Consider the following 27817-nt stretch of genomic DNA (forward strand, 5'->3'; position numbering starts at 1 on the left):
AAGAAAGGGAAGGGAAACAACTCTGAAAAGCTAGCTGATGTGCTGGAAAGACATTCTTGAACAGATTGTTTTGTTTTGAAGGTTTTCTTTCCATCCTGTCAAGGGGTTGTGTGAATCAGAGAAGCATGGTTCTATTTTTTCCCTTTCAATACTAATAAATTTGAAGAAAAGGTGTACTTATTTTTGTGTTTGGTGTAATGGAAACATTGTGATCTGAAGACATGTTTGAATATTCTGTCACGGAACCATGGTCCTACTTTCTCCATGATAAAGCAATTAACAGAAAAGGGTACTTCTTTCTATGTTTGGCAATGGTATAAGAACATGTCAATTAAATACATGTCAGGGAAGCAGAATAAATTTGAGATTTTAACAAAATGGTGTACTTATTTTTTTTGTATTTAGTATAGTATTGTATTAATTGTATTGTATTGAATTACTCTTTGTCACACCAGACATCTGTGTGTGAAATTCAACCAGCTCTTCCCAAGGAGAGCGTGTCACTATAGTCCAGCATCACCTGTTTTTTTTGTTTATTTTACTGCCTGCAAGTCTATATTTGTTTCCTATCAAAGTGATTTTTTTTTTTTTTTTTTTACATGATTTTGCCAGGGACTACCTTTTTGTTTTCAAACATGTGCTAAGTGTATACTACATACAGATTCTCAGTTTATTGTCTGATCCAAATGACAAGCATCCAGACCACCACTCAAGGTTTAGTGGAGGGGGAGAAAATACTGCTGAGAGTGGGATTCAATCGTGAGTGCTCAGATTCTTTGACTTCCTTCTTCTTCTTCTTCTTCTGCGTTCACTCGTATGCACACGAGTGGGCTTTTACGTGTATGACCGTTTTTACCCCGCCATGTAGGCAGCCATACTCCGTTTTCAGGGGTGTGCATGCTGGGTATGTTCTTGTTTCCATAACCCACCAAACGCTGACATGGATTACAGGATCTTTAACGTGTGTATTTGATCTTCTGCTTGCATATACACACGAAGGGCGTCCAGGCACTAGCAGGCCTGCACATATGTTGACCTGGGAGATCGTAAAAATCTCCACCCTTTACCCACCAGGCGCCATCACCATGATTTGAACCCAGGACCCTCAGATTGACAGTCCAACGCTTTAACCACTCGGCTATTCCGCCTGTCTTTGACTTCCAAGGCAGACACTGCTGTTCACAGCTGGAACTTCAAAACACCACCACCACAAACTCCCATGTCACGCTTTACTTGGAAACAACAGACATCAAGTACGACAACAACTCAGGGAAAGTGCTGTTCATGAAATGCCCTCGGTCGTCAAACTTGAACAATTCAGTTTTCAGGCCCTCCGCCACCTGCTGCTGCTCTTCCCAGGGGATGAAGGGATCGTCAGTGGATCCGAACTGCGCTGTGAACTGAGCGTTGTCTTTCATGGCACCCCACTGCCAGGGACGGTTGTAGTATCCGCTGATGCGCTCACTTTCCTCACCGAGGTCAGTGACACAGGCCGAGACCAGCACAATTCCTTTCACCTGGTGACACAGAAATGACGATTGTTCAGGAAGACAAAAAAGGTAGAAAGAAGAAAGGGAAAAAAAAGATGAAAAAAAATCAAGAAAATCACTTGCACACACAAAACTACTACATTAAACAAAAGAACAGGTGACATACAAAATAAACAAAGTTCAAAGGGAGAAGAACAAACACACGCATGCACACACACTCATATAAGTATCCAGTTTCTGTAACCTGAACCAATTACATACCATGCACTTTATTCTGTAATGATTTTTTTTTTTAATATTATTTATTTATGTACGCTTATAGTTGACTTCATCAAGTTTTTGTGCCTCAGACATATTATTATTAGTAGTAGTAGTTCTTTTTATGTATTTATCTATTATTTATTTACCCCCTTTTTTTTTTCTTTTTTTTTCTCAAGGCCTGACTAAGCGCGTTGGGTTACGCTGCTGGTCAGGCATCTGCTTGGCAGATGTGGTGTTACGTATATGGATTTGTCCGAACGCAGTGACGCCTCCTTGAGCTACTGAAACTGAAACTGAAACTGTAATGAAAATATAACCTCTGATCAAAACTTAGTCATGGAGATTTCCAAACCGTATCCAATTGAATATTCAGTCAACAATAACTGATAACAAAATGTAAAGCTTAGCGGATGACTACACTGGTGGATGACTATTATATCAGTGCTTCAACATGAGATGTCTCAGGCAGTTTTGCACACTGCTAATACACTGACTCAAACTGGAATTTTCTTCCTGAAAAAAACCCCCAACCCAGACTGAAATCATACTGCATTAGGAGATACCAGTATCATTCACACATGCATGCACACAGTCACACACACACACACACACACACACACACACACACACACACAGAGTATCATTCACACATGCATGCACACAGTCGCACAGACACACACAAACACACACACACACACACTTTGAAACACAAGTGCAGTGTCATTTACTTCACACACACACACACACACACACATGCACATACACACGCTCACAGACACACAAACACACACGCGTGTGCACACACATACACACTGACCTTATGAGTCTCCGCATATCTCATGGCGGCCTCGGCCCCTGAACTATGACCTACGATGATGGTGTCACTGTCACACAACAGCTCTTTCTCCATGAAGGGAAGCCAGACAGATTCACGGGCCTTGATCGGGTCAGGGAAATTACGCAGGATACAAGTCACTCCTGTGGAAAAAAACAAAAACATGATTGTTTGGTGAGGTCTTGTGAATGCTTTACTCACCAACATTTGTGTGTGTGAGTGTGTGTGTGTGTGTGTGTGTGTGCAAGTGTGTGTGTGTGTGAGTATGGGTGTGGATGCGGGTGTACATCTGCATTTGTGTGCTTCCTCCATGTGCCAAAAGGGTTAACTCACTCAGTACGGCCAGTCCTCTCTTCTCCTCTACACATACCCCTCAGATGTCCAGTGGGTGTCTGAATGACCCAACCTTTAGCTTCCGTCGTCAGAATTGTGGTATTCTTTGTCAACATTCACCTCTTCAGTGTAAGAGCCTTCCGCTTGTAATATTTTGATGGTGGTAATTGGGGAGAAACGCTGTTAACGTCGTCTCTTTCACCGTTCGTATGGAGAGAGTTAAAGAATTAATTAAGTCTCGGTATTTTCACATGTGTGTTTGTGTGTGGGCTTGTGTCCAGGAAAAGACAAAAAGATACATGAGATTTTCTATGAAAAAGATTCAAGGTGAGAAAGGGAGAATCCAGTTAATAAGAAATGGAAAGACAACTGAGGGAAAAGGGAAAAGCAGCAAAGAAAGCGATGGAAAGGAGGAAACTTCCAGCACAAAATGTCCATAAAGTGGCGGCACTAAATTAGTCCTGAAAAAGCCTCCAGCATCCAACAAGGGTGTGTATATATATATATATATGAGAAAAGGTCAGAGTCTGTATGGATTCAAGAGTTATAAATCCCATCCTCCTCCGCTTAAAATAGAACAATTGCTTGCTTTCAGGTGGAGCATGCATCTGTTAAACCTTCAAATTTATCGAAAACCAATGAAAAACAAATCACTGTTTATGTTAACAATCTCTCAGTTATGTCAAACTGATAATTCACTGAGACTGAACATTTTCATCAATATGTTAAATCAATCACAACACACACACACACACACACACACACACACACACACAAATATTAATGATAATAATAGCACACACACACACACACACACACACAAATAACACACAAATAATGTGCTGTTTATCTGGTTGTGGTTTTCCGCAGTTTATCTTTATTCTTATCTTATCTGTCTATTATAATCAATGTGCAATATAGTAGGCTATGCTTATTATTATATTCAAAATAATGTTTCTTAATTCTTTCTGTCTTTACATTAAGAATACTAGTTATTACCTGCAGTGTGTGGATGTGTGTATGAAACGGTGTATGTGATATTTTTTACATTTGTGTCTTCGTAATATTCGTAAAAGCTGTTGTTGACTTTTACAGTTATGGTCCCCATGTTGTTTACTTGTCTATGTTGTGATAATGCACCTGACCAAATTTCTCCAGTTGGAGATAATAAAGTTATTCTTATTCTTAATAATAATATTCAAGTACAAATCACAAACTGCCATCAGGGCTGAGCAGCAGACCAGTAGCCTGAGTGCTTTTCAGGCTGAAAAAACTGCATGATATGAAACTGGTGAGAATTTCTGGAACTGATTCTCCCCCTCCTCCTCATGTATTTATGGGCTGCAACTCCCATTGTTCACTAGCTCGTACACGTGGGCTTTTATTTGTATGACTTTTTAGACACCATGTGCGCAGCCATACTCCATTTTCAGAGGTACGCATGCTGGATGTGTTCTTATTTTCATAACCCAAAGAATGCTGACAAAACAAGTCCTGTTGAGTTTTCATTTCCCCCATTTTCCTGATGCTGATAATCTGTTCAAAACAAGTCCTGAAAAGTTTATATTTCCCTTTTTTTTTCCTTATCATGCTGATAATCTTTTCATAACAAGTCCTGATAACTTCATATTTCCCTTTTTTTCCTTATCATGCTGATACTGTTGAAAACAAGTCCTGATAAGTTTATATTTCCCCTGTTTTCCTCATGCTGACAGACTTTTTTTTTTCTTTTTTTTTTTTAATATGTATTTATCTATTATTTATTCACCCCTTTTTTCTTCTCTTTTTTTTTTTTTTTTTTCCTCAAGGCCTGACTAAGCACGTTGGGTTATGCTGCTGGTTAGGCATCTGCTTGGCAGATGTGGTGTAGCGTATATGGATTTGTCCGAATGCAGTGACGCCTCCTTGAGCTACTGAAACTGAAACTGACAGACTGTTCCAAAAAAGTCTTGATAAGTTCATATTTCCATTTTTTTCCCTTATCATGCTGACACTGTTTAAAAAAAGCCCTGATAAGTTTATATTTCCCCTGTTTTCCTCATGCTGACAGACTGTTCCAAAAAAGTCTTGATAAGTTCATATTTCCTTTTTTTTTTTCCTTATCACGCTGACAATCTGTTCCAAACAAGTCCTGATAAGTTTCATATTTCCATTTTTTTCCTTATTATGCTGACAATCTGTTCAAAACAAGTGCTGATAAGTTTATATTTCCCCTGTTTTCCTCATGCTGACAGACTTTTTTTTTTCTTTTTTTCTTTTAATATGTATTTATCTATTATTTATTCACCCCTTTTTTCTTCTCTTTTTTTTTTTTTTTTTTCCTCAAGGCCTGACTAAGCACGTTGGGTTATGCTGCTGGTTAGGCATCTGCTTGGCAGATGTGGTGTAGCGTATATGGATTTGTCCGAATGCAGTGACGCCTCCTTGAGCTACTGAAACTGAAACTGACAGACTGTTCCAAAAAAGTCTTGATAAGTTCATATTTCCATTTTTTTCCCTTATCATGCTGACACTGTTTAAAAAAAGTCCTGATAAGTTTATATTTCCCCTGTTTTCCTCATGCTGACAGACTGTTCCAAAAAAGTCTTGATAAGTTCATATTTCCTTTTTTTTTTTCCTTATCACGCTGACAATCTGTTCCAAACAAGTCCTGATAAGTTTCATATTTCCATTTTTTTCCTTATTATGCTGACAATCTGTTCAAAACAAGTGCTGATAAGTTTATATTTCCCCTGTTTTCCTCATGCTGACATGACTGTTCCAAAAAAGTCTTGATAAGTTCATATTTTCCTTATCATGCTGACAATCTGTTCAAAACAAGCGCTGACATCCCTGAAAATAAGTTCATCTTGTCCCTGTGTTTCTGATGCTGACATACAGTTCAAAACAGTTCCTGACTTACCTGCACTGGTCAGTTTCTTTTCAAGCCAGCCATACCAGTTACATCTTTTCACTTCTGAAGCTCCGTTGCCGGGAGCGATGACAATTTTGGCTTGTGTCTTTTCGGCCATCTTTTCATCACTGACAGACAGAGATCACATGAAGAAAATGACTCAAGAGGTTTTCCCTTATATGTCACTGCTTACAAATGTTTTTTTTCTTTTAATTAATGGTTAAAAAACAAATCCGACAAATCAAAATAATTTCCACACTTTTGACAGTTTTCTAATATATCTCAGAACTCTGTCGCTGATCATAGAAATAATGATATATATATTTTTTTTTTATTTAGAAGAAAGTTCTTCTAGAATGGTTTTAGATATAAGAAATATACAGCTCTTTTGTGTATGGTGCTTTATAGTGTCATGATTTGCTTTGATTTGATTTGATTTTCTGGCTCTTTTTGTGAAATGAACATCAGATTCAGTTCTGGGGTTAATCTGTTTCTTGGTTTTACATGACTGCCCATATATATGCATATACTTGTCATGAATTGTGTATGACTGGCACATACTGGGTTTTTTGTTGTTGTTTGTTTGTTTGTGGGTTTTTTTTGTTTGTTTGTTGTTGTTTTTATTACAGTGCATGAAACTGAAAGTGTGACACCAAATGACAGTTACAGCTTTTGGTGAAAGTCATGTATTTCTGTTTCTTGTTTCCATAAGCTGTAGCAAACTCTGACATGAAGCAGTTTCAGTTTTGGTGTATCCTGCATATTCAGTGTTAAATAATTCATAAACTGTGTTGTCGCTAACGTTAAGATTCACATCAAAGTGCCTTAATATAAAATACAAACAAAGGAAATATGAGCTGATGGGAACAATGAAAACGGAACAGAAGCGAATGCCTTTCATTCTGACCATCTGCCACTCATTTGTGTTCCACGTGGTCACTGACATGCCCCGCCCACAAAACGTGACACGGGAACATGTGCATTGTTTCTTTATTATTTATGTAACTAAAATATACCAGGAAAAATGACAGTAATGTTCTGATAAATCTATGTCTACGTTGTTTAATGTTATCTAGGTGCATATCATTACTCTCCATTTTGAGGAAAAAATTCCAAGCTCACCAACAACACAACCCAAGCGCGCGAAAGCGTTCGTGAAAAAGCTACCCGATGAAGACCAGAACATGCGCAGACACGACTCAATGCAAAGCTGGCTGGGATATCCGTGATGGCTTTGTGAATCCGCCATGATGGATCCCAAAACCTTTACAGTAGTGCAACTTTGGAACTTGATTGGTGATGTTACCGAGACGTGTGGTTGACTTTGATTGACTCTGCCATCATGTATTGACATTAGTCTATCGTGTGTCGGTGCTTTAGTCCTTTTCGGGGGACTTTTCACCCCTCATTTTTGAGGAAAACTTGTTTGGACAATCTCATTTGCATATTAGGTCTGAAACCATGAGTAAAGTGTCGTTTCGAGCCAGGGCTTTGGACGTTTACAAGCCCATGCCCGTATATCGATATGAGGAGATTCCAGACTTGCGCGATTTTGATAAAATTAATCGCGCAGTGGTCCAGATGCCGACTGGAATGGAAAAAGAAGAGGAAACGGTACGTCGCCAGGGATTTTCGTTTTGTGTTGTGCCGCCATCTTGAATTTGGGCGCGCATTGCTATAAAGAATAAGAAAGCTTCACGAACCTTGTGTGCACCGTGAAGGCATGCATCTTGCTAGAATGACAGTTTTAAACGGTGCTTGATAATTACAACTCTTAGAAACGTGCCGTTCTGCTAGATGCAATCGTAGCTGTCTTTCGTCACGTGACTTCGGAAAACCGGGTCACAGTTTCTTCGCAAGCACAGACTGTGGGCACGGAAATAAAATCGAGAAAAACCAATTTTGTACATAGAGAAAGTAAACATTCATGAATGAAGATGGGGTCGATTTTTATTATTGTTTGATATCATAGGCAAGATGAAGGGCTGTTATATACGATTGTCTGAAGATACGAACGAAAATCAAACCACGTGGTGACGGCGATCTATGATTCCTTCACTTTGAATGCTAACAAGAGTGGCCTACCTGCAGTTTTTAAGGCACATTTGCCAGGGGTTCATTTTCTCATATTCACTGGTAAATTTTGGGGGACAGGGTATAAAAGGGGTGCCTATGGATACCAGCCAGGGGGAAAAGACATGTATGTGTATGTGGACACAAAATACTTCCCTGTTCACACATGTCAGAGAGAGAGAGAGAGAAAACCGACCAGAATGCATACCTACAAAAAATGAAATTGTCATAACAGCAGAGTATAAATGTTAACACACATAAACACTCACTCACATATGAGTGATGATGTTGTTGGAATGGATGAACAGAGGAACATTAACTTTAACTTTCAAGTGGTGCACAGGGCAGTGTTGCTTAACACTTCCAATGAGCTTGCAGTAAATAAAGATTAAAAGAAGCCTGCCCAGCACCTCCACCCTATGCCTTCCCCTCCCTGCCCCCATCATACCCCCACCATTAAAAAAAACACACACAAAAACAAAACAAAACAAAAAAACTGTTCATAAATTTGCTAGCATACATTTCATTTGATGTCATGCACAGACTGAAAACAGAAGAAATTTGAAACAAAACAATAAAATAAAATAAAACTGACAAAATCTTGTTTTGAACAGGGTACAGAACACAAGGATGACACAACAAAAATACATTGCCTCAGAGTGTTGCTGTTAGGGAATGTAATAGAATGTAAATAATGTTGGGACATTCAAATTTCAATATTTAAAAAAAAAAAAAAAAGGAAAGAAGAAGTTAACTTTTCTTCTTTTCTGTTACATGACCAACGCCAACTTGCCGATGACTCTTGTCATGGTTAATGCATGCTGGGTATTTTCGTGTCTCCATAACCCACCAAACACTGACATGGGTTACACGATCTTTAACATGCGTATTTGATCTTCTGCGTGTGTATACACATGAAGGGGGTTCAGGCACAAGCAGATCTGCACATATGTTGACCTGGGAGATCAGAAAAATCTCCACCCTTTACCCACCAGGCATCGTTACCATGATTTGAACCCAGGACCCTCAGATTGAAAATCCAACGCTTACACCACTCGGCTATTGCGCCTATCTGAAGGTACACAACTGCCAGGCAGTGGTGCTGATTGCTTTGTCTTGCAGAAGTTTTCTGTTGTGTACCTTCAGGAAAAAAAATTAATACATTTTATACACAACCAGCGTTTGGGAACACATCAAAGGTTAGAGGGTACAGGTATCTTTTACAAGTTGAAATACACAAAGAAAGCGTAAGGACTGTTGGAAACTAACACTTCAAGACAGCTGACCATATCCCCGACCCAACTTCGACTGATGAGTCTTCCTTCATACTCTACACTGGCTCCCCACTGAAAGGAGAATTAGATACAAAGTTGCATGTTTCTGCTATTCTGTTTTCCACTCTACAGGATCTACAAGTCTATCTTCCTGACCTTATCAGTGGTTACACTCCCTCACAAATTCTCAGCTCTTTCTCTGACTTACCCTCTGAAACTTCTTCATGTCAATACAAGAATCATGGTGAATGTTCTTTCCTCTTTGCTGCTTCTCATATCTGAAACAACCATCGTCATCAATCAATCTGATTCTATCTCTGCCTTTCGCTCTTCACTAAAAACTCGTGCTTTTAAAACCTCCCTATAAGCACTCTCAGTTTTCTTCTCTGACACCATCCTTGTCAGCTCACTTTGGATGCATGATGAATGAGAAAGGGCGAGTTGAGGGGGAGTGGTTTTGAGAGTAAGTGGTCATGAATAATTCATGAAATTTAACTTTTTTATTGAAATTATTCATGTATAGTGCCCTGAGCTCTTCGAGAGGAATTATTTTACCTGTATGACCATTTTTACCATGTCGTGTAAGCAGTCATACTCTGTTTTCGGCAGGGGTAGGAGGTGCATGCCAGATATGATCTTGTTTCCATAATCTACCAAACTGTTGAGTACCATCAGGAGAAAAACTTGATTCTAAGCTGTATACTGAATTCAACGGTGTTAATTTTTATCAGATTTAATGCAGTCCTAACAGGAAGTCCAAAAAAAGAATAATGACCGAGATAATCAGATATTGACCTGTACGCACTAAATCTCAGTGAGGCAACAGCCTGTCAGTGATGATCATGCTCGTCAACAGCAGTAAAGCGATGAATGTTTTGAGAAAGGAAAAACAGTATTAACAAGGTTTGTGTTTTTCAGGGATTGTTTATTTCATGACTTGTTTTAAGCCCCAGCATAGCTGAAGCAGTGTGGACCAGTTGGTATGCTCAGACAAAGTGAATCAATTACAGTGAAGCAGTATTGCTCAATCAAATTGAAGCAGTATTGATGATCAGTGACAAAAGAAGTTGTGTGTTGCTGTATTTGTATTACCCTTTTTGTCACAACAGATTTCTCTGTGTGAAATTCAGGCTGGTGCCCTCAGGGAGAGTGCGTCGCTACTCTGACAGCGCCAGCCTTTTTTTTTGTATTTTTTTCTGCCTGCAGTTTGATTTGTTTTCCTATCGTTTTCCTGTGGACAGGAGACCCATCTGCAGAAGGCTCTGACAGCCCAGCAGTTCTATGGCACGGCGGAAGTGCGCGCCATCCCCATCCCTGACGTGCGGTGTGTGGACGAGCGCTATGAAAAGCTGTACTTGGCTGACTACAAGACCACCAAGCAGTACATCCACATCCAGGGTAGGACCACAGTCTGGTCTTGTCATTGATTAAAGAAGTCTCTCTGGTCTTGTCACTGATTAAAAAAATCTCTGTCTGTCTGAGTTTATTGAATAAGGCAGTAGCAGCAGAAAGCAAGGGTATCATTCCCTACGGTTGCAGTTTTGCTTGTTAAAAAAAAGTCTAGAAATAATAGAATAAATATGTTAATACCAACAGTAGAGAAAAATGATTTTTGCATTATCTGTCCCTCATTGTGAAGATGGGGGGGGGGGGGGGGGGGGGGGGGGTAAGGAGGGGGTATCAGTTGTGCAGAAGCACAGATTTTGACAAGTTGTGATGTGCTGTAGGCATTTTATTTTCAGACCCAGGCATAGAGCACAGACTGTTGACAGAAGTTGGATACAGGTAAACACACTGCTTTTAGTATGGAGCACAGACTTGACAGAATCATGTGATTTGAGTGTTGACAGAAGCTGGATGTAGATGTGATGTTTTCAGCCCTGGGCAAAGAGCACAGAGCGTTGACAAAAGTTGGATATATGTAGACTCATTGCTTTCAGTATGGAGCACAGAGTGTTGACAGAAGCTGGATGTAGACGTGATGTTTTCAGCCCTAGGCAAAGTGAAAAGAGTGTTGACAGAAGTTGGATGCATGTAGAAGCATTGCTTTCACTTTCAGTATGGAGCACAGTGTTGACAGAAGCTGGATGTAGATGTGTTGTGAGCACAGAGTGTTGACAGAAGCTGGATGTAGATGTGTTGTAAGCACAGCGTGTTGACAGGAGCAGGATGTACATGTGTTGTAAGCACAGAGTGTTGACAGAGGCTGGATGTAGTTGCAATGCTTTCAGCCCTGGGCATGGAGCAGGAGATTCCAGACTACGACCTGGACTCAGAGGATGAGAGCTGGCTTCAGGAGCAGTCCAAGAAGATGGAGATCAGCAACATCAAGTTTGAAGAAATGATGGACCGTCTGGAGAAAGGCTCAGGGCAGCAGGTAACAGAAACAAGATAGAAAAACGTGAGACATGTCCACACAATTCAGTCTTGTTGATGTGTTGTGTTGCGTGTGATGTGTTATGTGCCCATGTGTGTGGTGCAGTGTTTGTTTCACATGCTGATGCCAATGAGCATTGCCATCTACAACAGTGACCAGTGTGTATTTCAACATGTAGTTCTTGTTTGTTCTTTTCATATCATTTGTTCTATTTTTGTTCTGAAAGTTTTAGTGTAGAAAATGATTTGTTTTTTACTGCCATATGTGTAAATGGATTGGATATATAGGTAATCACTTGGTTGGAGTGGATATATAGGAAATCACTCAGTTTTTAGTGTGTGTTGAGTGTTTATTCTGTGTTGTGCAAACCAGTGGAAAGTAAGCAGAGTGTCTGTGTTGACAGGTGGTGACTCTGCCTGAAGCCAAGCTGTTGCTGAAGGAAGATGATGATCTGATCATTTCTGTTTACGATTACTGGCTCAACAAGCGACTTCGGCTGGTCAGTTTCTTTGTTTTTCACCTTGCAGCTGACATGCAGTCTGTGTTTGTGTGAGAGAGAGAGAGAACGTGTGTGTGTGTGAGTAGGTCTTTCCTGCCACTCCCTCTCCCTCCTCTCCCTCTCCGTTTTGTTATCTCCTTTTCTGTCTCTCTTAATCTCTGTCACTGTCTCTTTGTGTGTCTCTCTCTCTCTCTCTCTCTCTCTCTCTCTCTCTCTCTCTCTCTCTCTCTCTCTCTCTCTCTCTCTCTCTCTCTCTCTCTCTCTCTCTCTCTCTCTCTCTCTAACTCAGCCAGTCTCTCTTTTCATCTTATATATTTGTTGAGGAGAAAAATGAAAAGATGGTTGCATGATCACCAAGTCAGTTGAATTAAAGAGTAGATAAATAAATAAAAATAAAACTTCAAGTCAGTTGAATTAAAGAACAGATAAATAAATAAAAATAAAACTTCAAGTCAGTTGAATTAAAGAATAGATAAATAAATAAAAATAAAACTTCATGTGTACAGTGAAATGAAATTTTCTTCCAACTTAGGAGATGCCGTTGATATCCCAAGTGAAGTCTGAAAAGCGAGACGGAACCACCACCAACAATCCATATGTCGCCTTTCGCAGACGGACTGAAAAGATGCAGACTAGAAAGGTAATGGCACTTCCCATGTTGTGTGATTGATGTGTTTCTTCCCTTTTGCTAATGTGGGCTCTTCCATGTTGATTAACAACAGGCATTCCTTTGGGGGGGGGAGTCTTCTTTTCCGCATGTAGTTTGTTTTTATGTATCACATGTCATTGGGTAGTAAGCTTTACCATCACAGTTTGTCCTGTGAGGTGTTAACTTGCAGCTAGCTCTGTGTTGCTGGCACCTTGGAAACATGGGATGACATGAAAAGCAAAGCACTATATGATTGTGGAAAGTGTGAAATATCAAAATGATTTCTTTGTTAGATAAAGAAGGAAGGTAAGAAAGTGGAAAACAGGAGGAAGGGATGTGCAGAAATCGAGATACAGGATGAGTAGTGGCAGTAGATAAGTTTGTGTGTGTGAGAGAGATGAATGAGGGTGTGTGTGAGTGTGTTGTACATATTGTTACACAACTTCCAAATAGTATTTCCAGTGAGTTTGTATCTTTAATATTTTCAGTATTCCCATACTGTATTCAACTGTATTCATGTATTGTGAAACACACCAAGAGCTGCAGAGTATTATCATTTTCATTTGAGGGCTGAATGTAAAAAAGCAGCTATGTTTACTCCACTGCCCGCGTGAAATAAAAATCTGTTTCGTTTCGTATCATTTTCGGTACAGTTCAAGCACTCTGTGATATTTCAGTCTGAATTGAGAAAAGTGTGCTGTTGCAAAAAATGGAAATGGGTCTGTGTTGTGAGATACTGTGCTGCCAGTCACTAATCTTTGATTCCGGTGGCTGGCAGAACCGCAAGAACGATGAGGTGTCCTACGAGAGAATGCTGAAGCTGAAAAGAGACATGGTCAAAGCCAGGTGAGGACATGTTGACAAAAGTGCTTCAGATCTCTTTCACCTTGTTAATGGCCAGCCCACTTCATGGTTGAAAGATCTGCTGCAAGTATACAGTTATTGGTCCAAAGTTTATTCAAAGTTACCGAACAGAGCACATAAATGCAATTGGCCCTTAATGTTTTTTTAAAGTCCATATATGTCCAGGAATGAAGTTCACGTTTAGCAAAACATCCTGCTTCACCTTTTGGTGTGAAATTGATTGTATGATTTGTTTGTTTCAGTTTTCAGTGTGTGTTTATGTGTTGACCAACACTATGATTTTGTTGTTTAGTTTTCAGTATATCTGTCAGAGTCCACTTGATTATATTAGGTGGGTTTTTTTTAATATAATGATTTGGCATGTCTGTTGATGTTATACTGTTAGCTGGTTGTTGTTGTTTTTTTATAATTTTGGGCATGTCTGTTGATGTTTTACTGCCACTTTGATCATGATGTTTGAGTTCTTGGTGTGTTGTGAAGCACTTTTTTCAGGACAAGTTAAACTCACAATTGTGAAATGGTACAAAAGTGTTAGAGGGATTACAGTAGTCCATGGTTTTCAATGAAGAAATATAAGTATTCTGTGATCAGGAATTGCAGTAGCGAGAGATTTCTATAACGAGGAATTAGAACAGTTTTCAAAAATTTCCATTTATTGTAGTCAGATGATGAATTTTGTGTGTGTGCAGTACGCTGACAGAGTTTCTGAAGAGACGAGAAAAAAGCAAAAAGGAAATTCTTCAGCTGACCCTGGAGATCTTGGAGAAGAGGTTGAAGCTTTGCATTATTTGTCATCTTTCACATGGCTGTTGTCTTTTTCAGATTATAATCTGCTGATTTTTGGTGGGTTTTTTTATTATTTTTTTATTTTTATTTTTTTATAATCTTTCTGAATGTCTCCATTCCTGCATTGTAATTGATGAATGCAGTTTAACTGGCGTCTTCTTGCCTTTTTTGTCTAGTTATTTAAGCAGTGAAGGAATAGTTTCTGAATGTACCAAAATGAAGCAAGAACCAGGGCAGATTGTAATAGAGATCAGTCATCATGCACCACATGTAATATGCAGCTTCTGTTCAAACGTGTGTGTGTTTGTGTGTGTGTGTGTGTGTGTGTATGCATTGATGTGTGTGTGTGTGTGTGTGCAGTGCGTGCATGTGTGAGTATGCACAAGTTTTTATATTGATATGCACTTGTATGTATCCTAATTTCTACTGTATCTGTGTTTGTGTACAATTTTCTATTTATGTTCGTATCTTGTTATGTACTATCCCCCCCAATATTCCTTGTGACCCCGGTACACTTGGTAATAAAGACATATTCTATTCTATATTCTGTTCTATTCTATGTTGATGTTGACATGTACCGGATGGCAGACTACAGCATGTTGACATGTATATTTGTAGTGCTGATGATTTTGACATGTATTATGGGGTTTTGATGATGTTGACATCTATTTGTGGGGTGTTGATGATGTTGACATCTATATATGGGGTGTTGATGATAAGAGAAGAATAATTTATTATCTCGAATTAGATAAATTAGGTCAGGTGCATTATCATAACATAGACAAGTGAACAACAACGAAACCACAATTGTAATGGGAATTTTTCTTTTTTTAAGCTATTAAGAATATAACAAAGACACACATGTACAAAATATCACATACACTGTTTTATACATTCATTCAGTGCATTGCAGGAAATATTTAAAATGTAATAGCAGAAAGAATTAAGAAACATTATTTTGAATATAAAAATGAGCATAACATACTATATTCCAGATTGACATGTATACATGGGGTGTTGTTGATGTTGACAGGTACCAGATGGCTGACTACAGCGGCAACATGCTAGCGGAGGCAGAAGCAGAGCGAGCGAAGATGCCGCTATTCGTCCCCCCCTACATGTTCAACAGTCATGGACTGACAGTGCCCACAATGAATGGGGTAAGCTGTCGTGGCTGGTCTAATATTTTAAGACTGAATTTCCTGCTGTTGCTAGGGTTTTTTTTTTAACTGTGATTTTGCTTTATCCATTGCATGTCTGGTACATATTATACATAATTAAACAAACTTCTGTTTAGCAGACAAACCAAAATTTTACTTTGTTGCGGTTAAATAAATATTTGCAGTGTAGGTAATGGTTGTATATATGATGGTGTGACCAAGGCTCTGAGTGTTCCTAAAATGTTTCAAAATGCTTCTGGCAGAATATGCACATTGTTCCCCAAGAAGTCTGTAAAATGTTGTGTAGAGAGGGGTTGACATGTCTGTGAAGTGGTGCGTAGAGAGGGGTAGTGGTGCGTAGAGAGGGCTTGACATGTCTGTCTGACTGGTGTGTGTAGAGAGGGGTTGACATGTCTGTCTGACTGTGGTGTGTAGAGAGGGGTTGACATGTCTGACTGTGGTGTGTAGAGAAGGGTTGACATGTGTGTCTGTGATGTGTAGGGAGGGTTTGACATGTCTGTGTGAAGTGGTGTGCAGAGAGGGGTTGACATGTCTGACTGTGGTGTGTAGAGAGGGGTTGACATGTCTGTGTGAAGTCTTGTGCAGAGAGGTATTGACATGTCTGTGTGAAGTCTTGTGCAGAGAGGGGTTGACATGTCTGACTGTGTTGTGTAGAGAAGGTTTGACATGTGTGACTGTGGTGTGCAGAAATGGGCTGACATGTCTGTTGTGTCTGTGGTGTGTAGAGAGGGGCTGACATGTCTGACTGTGGTGTGTAGAGAAGGGTTGACATGTGTGACTGATGTGTGTAGGGAGGGGTTGACATGTTTGACTGTGGTGTGTAGAGAGGGGTTGACATGTGTGACTGTGGTGTGTAGAGAGGGGTTGACATGTTTGACTGTGGTGTGTAGAGAGGGGTTGACATGTTTGTGGTGTGTAGAAGGGGCTGACATGTCTGTCTGACTGGTGTGTAGAGAGGGGCTGACATGTCTGTCTGACTGGTGTGTAGAGAGGGGCTGACATGTCTGACTGGTGTGTAGAGAGGGGTTGACGTGTGACTGTGGTGTGGAGAGAGGGGCTGACATGTCTGTCTGACTGGTGTGTAGAGAGGGGTTGACATGTGTGACTGTGGTGTGTAGAGAGGGGCTGACATGTCTGACTGACTGGTGTGTAGAGAGGGGCTGACATGTCTGTCTGACTGGTGTGTAGAGAGGGGTTGACATGTCTGACTGTGGTATCCAACAGGAGGAGGTGGCACCAGTGCGGAAGAAGCGTCAGTACCGTCGCCGGCAGAAACAGGGGCAGCAACCTGTGCATCCTCATGCTGCAGCCGCGGCCATGGCCACCTCGGCTACCTTCTCTGGGGAGGTGGACATCCTGCGTCATGCCCTGGACAGCTCTGAGGATGACTTCCTGTCACCGGTCAGTTACTTCCCCAGCGTCCTAAGTGTCTTGTGTTAGCTCCCCTGCACCCTCACTACCTTGAGTTAGTTTCCCCTGCACCCTCACTGCCTTGTGTGTGTGCAGGATAGCAGGAATATTGTATAGTTTTGATTTGGGGGGTGGAGGGGGGGCGATGTTGGCAAGGTTGGGGAGTGGTGGTGTTGGTGGTTTCTCCTTCCCAGCGTGGATTTGAGTTTTCCCTTTCACCCCTTGATGGCTATGTTGACACACTGTGCACGTCATACTACACACTGGTGCCAGTGCTGTGTTGACACATACAGCGCATCATACAAGACACTGGTGCCAATGCTGTGTTGACACAGAGTGTGTCATACAACACACGGGTGCCAGTACTGTGTTGACACATAGAGCGCATCAAAACACTGGTGCCAGTGCTGTGATGATGCACAGTACACGTCATCCAACACACTGGTGTCAATATTGGCTGTGTTGACCCCAGCAGGTGTACAAGTCATGGATAGTTCAGCATGCAGCCCATTGAAAAAGGCAGTTGTGTGATATTTCACATCCTGGCAGATGTACGTTTCATGGACAGTTGATGCTGTTGTTTCAGACTCTGTCACCTTCAGAGCACGAGGATGAAAATGATCCTGATGGCCCATTCGCCTTCAAGAGACGGAAGACCTGCAACTATTACGCAGTACGTTTTGACCACTTACTGTCTGCCTTTGCCTGTTCTCTGGCATTTGTTCAGTTAGTTCCCTTGATTCCTCCAAGCAAGGAAAGTAGTTTTTTAAACTGGGACCAGCATCAAAATCAGTCCAATTATTTCCAAGAAATTTTGAAATGAATCTGTTCATGGTAGCATACGGAAAAGAAGAAAGGTTGAAATTATCAGTCAGTGTTTGGAACTGGTGATATGTTGTGTGTTTTCAAGTAGGGCTGTTTGATAAGGAAATTGTGCAGCCTACAGCTGGATCCATTTATCCAGTATACCAGCATGACAGCAAGAGATCGAGAACTTTCCAAAGACAGTGAACCGGTTTGAAACTGTGTGATTTTATCTGTGTACTCAGATTTTATCTGTGCAGTGTGAGTTTCAACAAAATCAAACTGTTACCGATCAAATTAATTGAAATTTGAATTGCCAGACTTCCATCCTTTTGTAAAAGGAAGCAAGAATTTTCGTTAAGTTTGTTTATAAATTGGTTTAGGTAAGCTTTATTTCTTGGTAATCTTAGTTTTGCCACCTCATTTATTTTGAGGACTTTTCTGTTTGATTTTATTTATTGATTATCTTCAACATGCTCTCAGATCAGAGAAGGCCAATGTTTGGAAAGAGCAATCATAAGCAAGAATGTAACGTCTTAATATTCTAGTTGCCATCAAATTCATTGTATTTTTATTGTGACAGTTTTAAATAAAACATTGTCAGAACAGAAAACAACAAACGAGGGTTGCTAAAGTGCGCTGCACTTGAGTGAAAATGAATGGAAGAAAGTAGGGACAGTAATGAGGAAAAACAGAACCAGTGGTCACACCTTGATCACTGCATGCTGCACCCAGATCTGCTGACACTTCAGTTCACTGAAAAAAGATGTCATCAGTGTCACTGTTTTCTGAATGAGGTCCACACTTATCCTCCTCATTGTCTTGCCAGTAGAACTGCTGACACATCAGTTCACTGTAAGAACTGTCATCATGGTTCACTTCTTTCTGAATGAAGTCCACACTCATATGCACCACTGTCATGCCATTAGAAGTGCTGACATTTCAGTTCATTGTAAGAACTGTCATGTCACTGCTTTCTGAACGAGGTCCAAACTCATCCTCATCATTGTCATGCTGTTGGAACTGTTGACACTTTAGTTTACTGTAAGAACTATCATAATCAGTGTCACTTCTCTCTGAATGAGGTTCACACTCATCATCCTCATTATCATGCCAATAGAACTGCTGACACATCACCTCACTGTAAGAACTGTCATCAGTGTCACTACTTTCTGAATGAGGTGCACACTCATCCTCCTCATTGTTATACCGGTAGAACTGCTGACACATCAGTTCTCTGGTAGAACTGTCATCAGTGTCACTGCCTTCTGAATGAGGTCCACACTCATCCCAATAATTGTCATGTAATTTAGACTCACTTGCTTTCATCTTCCCTGAAAATGCCCTCATTGGTTTTAAAAACTGAAAATGTTCTTAGTTTTCCCATCTTTATTGACATCAGCTTAACGTCAACACTAAATGGAAGAAGAAGATCCATTTCCAGTTCATAAACTAAAAAATGATGTTGTTCAGGTTTCTTGGCTGTTTTCGAATGCAGGTATGTCCAGTATACTTATGTAAGTGAAGGGAGAAGATCATTGTTCATTTTTAAATGCAACATTGCAACCTCTGTTCATTTCTCATTTTAGCAGCATTGCTAACTGTTCATTGATAATTTTTAGCAACATTGCTAACTGTCCATTGTTCATTTTTAGCAAACTGTTCATTGTTCATGTAATCAACATTGCAACCTCTGTTCATTTTTCATTTGTATTAGCATTGCCAAATTTGTTAATTGTTCGTTTGAGCAACATTGCAAAATTTGCTCATCATTAATTTTTGTGAACATTAACTTTTTTCATTGTTCATTTTTAGCAGCATTGCAGTGTCTGTTCATTGTTCATTTTTAACAAAGACATGTCACCCTCACATCATTTCTCCAGTGTCCCATCAAAGTGTGTGGGGTCATGCTATCTCCATATGATTGCACCTACTGTAGATGTGGTGGCCATGGCAGCAATGGTTGATGTGTGCTGGCTTCCATTGCAGCCTTTGCTCAGTCGGCATGGCAACTGGCCATGGTGTGACCCCAAGGAAGGAGGCAAGGGGGATAAGCGTCATCGCTTTTCCCTCACCACACTTCCGGGTGGCCGCTGTGTTGGCTATGCTCGCCGACGAGTTGGCCGCGGGGGCAGGTAAAAACCATGTCACTTGTGTCTGGGTGTAGGGGTGTGTGAAATGAAGCACATCATACTGTGATGTTCTGGGAAGTGCAGAGTACGGCTGGTTTACTGGTTCTTGAAACTGACACTTCCACCTCTCGATTAGAGCAGTACTTGAATCTGTTGTCAGTGTGGAGTTTGTTCATTTATTTTTAAGTCAGAAGAGCCCGGATATGTTCCAGATAAATCCTCATGATTGTGGTTTCTTTGAAGGAAAGCAACCCAGTGTGCCTTTTTTTTAAATTGTCACCCCTGCCACAGACACTCCTCATTACAGAAGTTTATCTGGGACAGAATTAGCAGGGTCAGGAGTTTTTTCTTTGAAGGGGAAAAAAAATGAAGCCATCGTCCAAGAAGGACTGGAGAATATTTCTAAAATTCTGCATATCAGCATCTTAAGGAGCATTTAATTGTTTTGAAAATGGAAGTGAAATGGGACCTAAAACTTCACAGCAGAAAATTCCTTTAAATTAGTGTCTGAAAGGTGTGAAGAAGAAACATAAGATTTGTTACATCTTCCCCTCCCCATCTGTAAAGTTTGGTCTTTATTGTCACAGTGACCGGCATCTGCAGAATTAGAATACAGATTTATAAACAAATTCTGCCAGTTACTTTTCCATTGACATTATGATGTCTTGGTGATCTGTATGAGTGTGAGGTAAAGAAATTTGTAAGAGGGTATTAAGGGTTGAAATTATATCTAAAAGATGAAGTGACACTATATTTCCCCCAATTTATATTACACCACTAAAGTGACGCTGTATTTCTTCCCACTTACATTACACCACTAAAGTGATACTATTTCTCCCCACTTACATTACACCACTAAAGTGATATTGTATTTCTCCCCACTTACATTACACCACTAAAGTGATATTGTATTTCTCCCCACTTACATTACACCTCTAAAGTGATGTATTTCTCCCCACATACATCAATAAAGTGACGCTATATTTCTCCCCACTTACATTACACCACTAAAGTGATGTATTTCTCCCCACATACATCAATAAAGTGATGCTATATTTCTCCCCACTTACATTACAACACTAAAATGGCGCTATATTTCTCCCCACCTAAATGACTTCACTAAAGCAACGCTATATTTCTCCCTGCTGAATGACATCACTAAAGTGACGCTATATTTCTCCCCACTTACATTACACCTCTAAAGTGATGTATTTCTCCCCACATACATCAATAAAGTGACCCTGTATTTATCCCCACTTACATTGCACCACTAAAGTGACGCTACCCACCTAAATGACTTCACTAAAGCGACGCTATATTTCTCCCTGCTGAATGACATCACTAAAGTGACGCTATATTTCTCCCTGTTTAATGACATCACTTACGTGACGCTATATTTCTCCCCACCTAAATAACACCACGAAAGTGCCGCTATATTTCTCCCACTAAAGTGCCGCTATATTTCTCCTCACTTGCATGACACTACTAAAGTGCCGCTATATTTCTCCTCACTTAAGTTACATGACACCACTAAAGTGATGCTATATTTCTCCTTACTTAAATTACACCATTAAAGTGACGCTATATTTCTCCCCACATAAATGACACCACTAAAATGACGCTATATTTCTCCCCACTTACATCACTAAAGTGATGCTATATTTCTCCCCACTTACATCACTAAAATGACGCTATATTCTCCCCACTTACATCACTAAAATGACGCTATATTCTCCCCACTTACATCACTAAAGTGATGCTATATTTCTCCCCACTTACATCACTAAAGTGATGCTATATTTCTCCCCTCCAGAATGACATCACTTAGTGAAGTGACGCTTATTTCTCATCACTAAAGTGCTGCTATATTTCTCCCCACTTACATTACACCACTTGTGACGCTATATTTCTCCCCACCAAAAGGACACTGTACAAAGTGCTACACGACAGAAGTGGTCAGTGCTGTCCTCCCTGTTGTGTTGCACAGAGTGATACTGGACCGTGGCTACACACCATGGGACGATGGCCTTGACCGGCTGGACTTGGTGTCTGGTCAGTCGTACCGTGGTCAGCTGGGGGACTACATCACGTACATCAGGGAAAAGAACATGTGAGTAGATCCTCGCACCACACTGTGCTACCTGTGTAATGTTAGAGGAAAGGAAATGCAAAAATTTCATTCAGCAAACTTGTAGGTGGTTGTTTTTGTTGTTGTTTTGTTTGTTTTTAAGTCTAAAGACCATGAAAAGATGAAGGTACCTGCCCAAAGGTTGTTTCTCTTTTTTTTCTCTCTCTCTCTCTTTTTTTTTCCTTTATTAATTCCTTTGAAAACGGCACGTCTAGCCTTGAACTGCCAACCTGATGTAGTATGTTCTTTTTAGAACATTTTTTATTATTGCTCTGGATGGAATTTCTAAAGTATTTTAATATGTTTATTTGATAGGATATGATGTATATCTGATTATTCATGTTTGGTCAGCAAAAGGTGCCACATAGAAAAAGGGAAATTTTAGATAGAAACTCAAGAATTTAACTGTGTGTTGTAGGGGTGGGGGTGAAAGTTTATGTGTATGATTGATAGAATCTAAGAAACCTCAAGAATTGAAAAATGTGTAGAAGGGGCTGGGGGGGCAGGGGTGTGGGGGGGGGGGGAGTGAATGTGTATAATAAAATCAAAAAAACATCAAGAATTTAACTGTGTGCAGTTGGTGCTGGGAGAGAAAGTGAATGTGTATGATAGAGAGGAACCTCAAGAATTGATGTGGATGAGGGTGAATGTGTAAAGTAAAGTGTGTGTGTTTCTGTGACAGCCCGTACTACAAACCTCAGAGCCCTCCCCCACCAGAAGAGGACTGGGAAGACATCACCCATTCCTCCTTGTTGTCCAAATCCTCCTCATCCTCCCTGTTGTCCAAATCCTCATCCTCCTCCACCTCCTCAATGGCTGTGAAGTCAGACTTCAACGTGGAGAGCTTCCACTGCCACCGTCAGCAGCTGCTGGCCATGCACAGAAAGCAGGAGTGGCGCCAGTCGCACCACCACTGTCCCTCCCCCTCCCCCTCCTCCAGCGGTGTTAATGGCCACAGCCACAGCCAGCAGCAGTCAGCCAGTGGTAGTGTTAACGGCCACGGCCAGCAGCAGTCAGCCAGCGGCAGTGTTAACGGCCAGCGTCATCGCCAGTCGTTCTGCTCCCAGCCCACGTCTCGCTTCACACTGGACAGCGCCAGTGCCCAGTTTGCCGTCACAGCTGTCATTGACTCTGCCCACCTGGACCCCAAGGGTGGGAAGGAGGAGGGTGGTGAGGGGAGTGGGGAGGGTGCGGGTCAGCCGGGGAAAGTGAAGGTGGTGTCTGATCATTGTGGTGCTTTGTCATCGTCATCGTCGTCAACGTCATCTGCACCATCATCGTCATGTGAGTTGCCAGTCAGTTTTTCGTCGCATCCGCCGCTGGCAGCTGTGAAGACTGTGGCTGTGTCCTCAGCTTGTGGTGTGCAATCCCAAAACTCTGTCATGACATCATCGTCGTCGTCATCGCTGTCAGTGACTTCGTTGCTGTCATTGTCGTCACAGTCTTGTCGAGCGGTACAGCTGCAGCCTGGGAGTTGTGTTGTGAGGCCCAACGGACCCCTGGTCACTTCTGCTGTTCCGTCAGGCTGGGTTCCAGGTGAGTCCTGCTCTGACAAAGGTTTCATAGCACCAGTGTAAGACATTACAGGGAATTGTGGTGTTGCCATTCAGTCTCCCTTTCACACCACTGCATGTTAGCAAAAAGTGACAGTGCAAGGTGTCGGGAATATAAAGAAAGGTTTCTCCATCATACATGCTCATGCAGACTGTTGTGTCAACTGTCATACGCACCAACATGTCTCCATCATACCTGTTCAGACGGCTCTCTTTGCTATCACACACACCAGCAACATGCACAACACTGCTGCACACAACACTGAGTCGCCCTTTCCCAGCGCCATCTGGAAACCACTTGACTGGCTGGTGTGTATTGATGTTGGTCCTGTTGACATCAGTCATGGCTCCTTGTTTCTCTCAGCAAATAAGGGATTTGGCTGTTGCGTACAGATATTGTCAATCAATACATTCATTTTGTTTTTCTGTAGGTAAGCGGATTGATGTTATGTTCTTAAGCTGAGTCATGCAATGGTTTATGTGTATCATGTCCCACCACAACCTCTTAGTCTTTTTTGTTCTGCAGTTTCTTTAAAATTTTTATAACTTTTTCTTTTTTAAAGTTTTGCCATACATTAGTAACAATCCTTTGAATGAGAGTGATGTATGTGAACAACTGCTTCAAAAGATTTCTCTCCACACAATTTAGAACTATCTACACATTTATTATGGTGATTGTTATAGTGTAAATAACTGGATCAGTCATTTTGGAATCTTGTTACACTGTTTGCTGGTGACAGGCTGAAGAGGTCCGCGTTTTCACGCACATTACTTTCTTTACCTGCAGGCAAGAACTCTGCATCCATTCTGCAGCTTCCGGTTCCCATGACGACGGCAGCAGTGTTGAGGGCCGTGGTGCCGGCTAGCCCCTCCCCCTCCTCCTCTTCCTCCTCCTCCTGCAGCTCTCTCCCCACCTCCACCCCTGTAGCAGTGTGTGCAGCGTCGGCCATCATGGCCGGCAAAACGCTGACCGGCAGCAAGATGGTTGCTGCAGGGGTCACGGGGTCGGGCATGTGCAATAGACCCTCATCGTCTGCTATCAGCATTCTCAAGTGAGTTGGTAGTACATAGAATAGTGCCTCGTTGTCCACTATCAGCATTCTCAAGTGAATTACTAGTACATAAAATAGAGCCTCGTCGTCCGCTATAAGCATTTCTCAAGTGAATTACTAGTACATAAAATAGAGCCTCGTCGTCCGCTATAAGCATTTCTCAAGTGAATTACTAGTACATAAAATAGAGCCTCGTCGTCCGCTATCAGCATTCTCAAGTGAGTTACTACTACGTGGAATAGAGCATTGTCATTATCAGCATTCTCAAGTGAGTAACTTGTATATAGAGCCTTGTCGTCCGCTATCAGCATTCTCAAGTGAGTTACTGGTACTTAAAATAGAGCCTCCCGCTCTCAGAAAACACCATGTTCACCCTTTCCCTCTGTCTCTACCCCCACACCCCCTCTCTCACAAAACAACATGTTCCCCCTCTCCCTCTGTCTCCACTCCCACACCCTCTCTTTCACAAAACACTGTGTTCCCCCTCTCCCTCTGTCTCTACATTTTCATTTTCATTTTCCATTTGCCCTGAGGGCTGGATGAAAAAAAGCACATGTATGCTTATTCCACTTCCATCAATAAAAAACTTCGTTCGTTCGTTCGTTCTACCCCCACACCCCCCCTCTCTCACAAAACACCATGTTCCCCCTCTCCCTCTGTCTCTATCCCCACACCCCCCTCTCTCACCAAACACCATGTTCCCCCTCTCCCTCTGTCTCTATCCCCACACCCCCCTCTCTCACCAAACACCATGTTCCCCCTCTCCCTCTGTCTCTATCCCCACACCTCTCTCTCTCACAAAACACCATGTTCCCCCTCTCCCTCTGTCTCTGTCCCCACACCCCCCTCTCTCACCAAACACCATGTTCCCCCTCTCCCTCTGTCTCTACCCCCACACCCCTCTCTCTCACAAAACGCCATGTTCGCCCTCTCCCTCTGTCTCTACCCCCACACCCCTCTCTATCACAAAACACCATGTTCCCCCTCTCCCTCTGTCTCTATCCCCACACCCCCTCTCTCACCAAACACCATGTTCCCCCTCTCCCTCTGTCTCTACCCCCACACCCCTCTCTCTCACAAAACACCATGTTCCCCTTCTCCCTCTGTCTCTACCCCCACACCCCTCTCTCTCACAAAACACCATGTTCCCCTTCTCCCTCTGTCTCTACCCCCACACCTCTCTCTCTCACAAAACACCATGTTCCCCCTCTCCCTCTGTCTCTACCCCCACACCTCTCTCTCTCACAAAACGCCATGTTCCCCCTCTCCCTCTGTCTCTACCCCCACACCCCCCTCTCTCACAAAACACTGTGTTCCCCCTCTCCCTCTGTCTCTACCCCCACACCCCCCTCTCTCACAAAACACCATGTTCCCCCTCTCCCTCTGTCTCTACCCCCACACCCCCCTCTCTCACAAAACACCATGTTCCCTCTCTCCCTCTGTCTCCACCTCCAATCCCCCTCTCTCACAAAACACCCCCCTCTCCCTCTGTCTCTACCCCCACTACTCCCCCAAATCCAACCTCCCCCCCCCATCCCATTCATTCCACAAGCACCATCCCAACAATTGAATAAGTATAATTTATTGTGATAATCAAATCAGTTTAGGGAAGAACACATCCGTACTGAATAGGAGTGCAGTCACTCTCTGTCCACAGGGAGTGTCACACTGGCCATATGCTGTAGGCCAGGCTGTAAGAATCAGCAAGAACAACAATAATGATGACAATAATGATGACAATTATACTGTGTGCAGGACTAGCCACGAGGAGGGTGGCAGCTCTGTACATATCTTCACCAAAGACACGCCTGTTCCCATGGATGTTTCCTGACGGCCATTCTGCCCGCCTCCTCACTGCCTCTGTCCATGCTGGAACTCTGTCAGTGGCACTGCCATGTGTCAGTAACATAACTGTCAGCGGCACCGCCACGTGTCAGTGACATAACTCTGTCAGCGGCACCGCCACGTGTCAGCGACACAACTCTATCAGTGGCACTGCCAAGTGTCAGCGACACAACTCTATCAGTGGCACTGCCAACTGTCGGTGGCACTGCCATATGTCAGTGACACAACTTTTGTCAGTGGTACTGCCATGTGTCAGTGACACAACTTTTGTCAGTGGTACTGCCATATGTCAGTGACATAACTCTTGTCAGTGGCACAGCCACTGTACTGAATGACACTGCCTCTCTGTTGTCATGCCATGTGTCAGTGGCCTGGCCTCCTCATCGTCATAGGATTCATCAGCTGACGCTGCCTCTTCAGTATGTCAGTCTTTTGTCACTGTGTCTATGTCAGCGGTTTCGTCAGTCTACTGTTTCATTTATATCATCTCTGATCTGTCACTTCTGGTCATAGTTTTGTGGTCAACGCTGGTCCACGTCATTAGTCAGCGATGCGGTGTGTGTGTTGGATGTCATGTCACTTATCATCATCACTGCCACTGAATCACATGCCGGTCATGTGGACTGACTGAGGGATGTACTGTGGGAAAAAGTGCATGTGTTGTTGTTGTTGTTCTTCTGTTGTAACCAGGTTTGAAATGAGAAGAAAAAAGTTTATGATACATGAAAAAAGCCCCACAAAGTTCGTATATGATGTGAGCAAAGCTAGTAAATATGGGGAAAAAAGCAAAAAAAAAAAAAAAAAAAAAAAAAAAGCTCACTTGTCAGATGTGTAGATGTATGTGAGTAGAATTCAGCCCATATGTCTGTCTGTCTGTTAGTCATGAAGTATGCTGTACCTCACATTTCTTGATTGATTAAGCTTCATGTTGTTGTTTTTTTCATATTTACTTTCTGACTATTAGCAAGGGGAAATCATGAGTCAAATTACGAGTTGGTTCATTATTTAGGTTTGAAGAAACAGCAGTCAATACAAACACAGGCCAAAAAGTCTAGTCATGTCTACTGTCACTTGGATTCTGAATGATTTGGGTCAATCAGTGAGATACATCAAATTTTGTATAAACCTTTTTTTTTCTTCTTCTTTTTTTTTTTTTTTTTTTTTCAAGGTGAGGAAGTGGAAAAGTGGCTGTAGATAGATTTCTCCTGTGTGAAACAAAGTGTGGTCATTGCTCCATAAGAAAATTTCCAAAGAAAGAAAGTCTAAACACACACAAAAATGCTAATTGAAACTGCAGGATTGAAGTTGGACAAAGGCAATGTTTATATTTTGATTGATTGACTGTTATAACGGATACTTATGTAGCACCTATCCTCAG

The 27817-nt window shown here is 41.7% G+C and overlaps 2 protein-coding genes across 3 annotated transcripts; one reads left to right on the top strand and one right to left on the bottom strand.

Annotated features, from left to right (window-relative positions):
* Positions 1–1215: 1215 nt before the first annotated feature.
* On the bottom strand, positions 1216–7663 carry LOC143276561 (serine hydrolase RBBP9-like). 2 transcript variants are annotated; one of them, XM_076581144.1, is made up of 4 exons: positions 7516–7663; positions 5822–5940; positions 2569–2729; positions 1216–1517 (listed from the first exon to the last, which is right to left on the bottom strand). In XM_076581144.1, exons 1-4 carry the CDS (start codon positions 7539–7541, stop codon positions 1230–1232), a joined length of 594 nt encoding a protein of 197 aa, XP_076437259.1. In that variant the 5' UTR covers positions 7542–7663; the 3' UTR covers positions 1216–1229. The 2 variants fall into 2 exon arrangements, with proteins under 2 accessions (XP_076437259.1, XP_076437260.1); XM_076581145.1 differs by lacking the exon at positions 7516–7663 and adding an exon at positions 6935–7055.
* Positions 7075–27587, top strand: LOC143276560 (enhancer of polycomb homolog 1-like). The gene is made up of 15 exons (XM_076581143.1): positions 7075–7426; positions 10401–10557; positions 11391–11536; positions 11940–12035; positions 12568–12675; positions 13463–13530; positions 14238–14318; positions 15368–15494; positions 16740–16916; positions 17512–17598; positions 19719–19864; positions 21849–21971; positions 22672–23525; positions 24330–24594; positions 26350–27587. Exons 1-15 carry the CDS (start codon positions 7274–7276, stop codon positions 26423–26425), a joined length of 2664 nt encoding a protein of 887 aa, XP_076437258.1. The 5' UTR covers positions 7075–7273; the 3' UTR covers positions 26426–27587.
* The last annotated feature ends 230 nt before the right edge of the window (positions 27588–27817 follow it).

Source organism: Babylonia areolata, chromosome 32, assembly GCF_041734735.1.
Source record: "Babylonia areolata isolate BAREFJ2019XMU chromosome 32, ASM4173473v1, whole genome shotgun sequence".
NCBI lineage: Eukaryota > Metazoa > Mollusca > Gastropoda > Neogastropoda > Buccinidae > Babylonia > Babylonia areolata.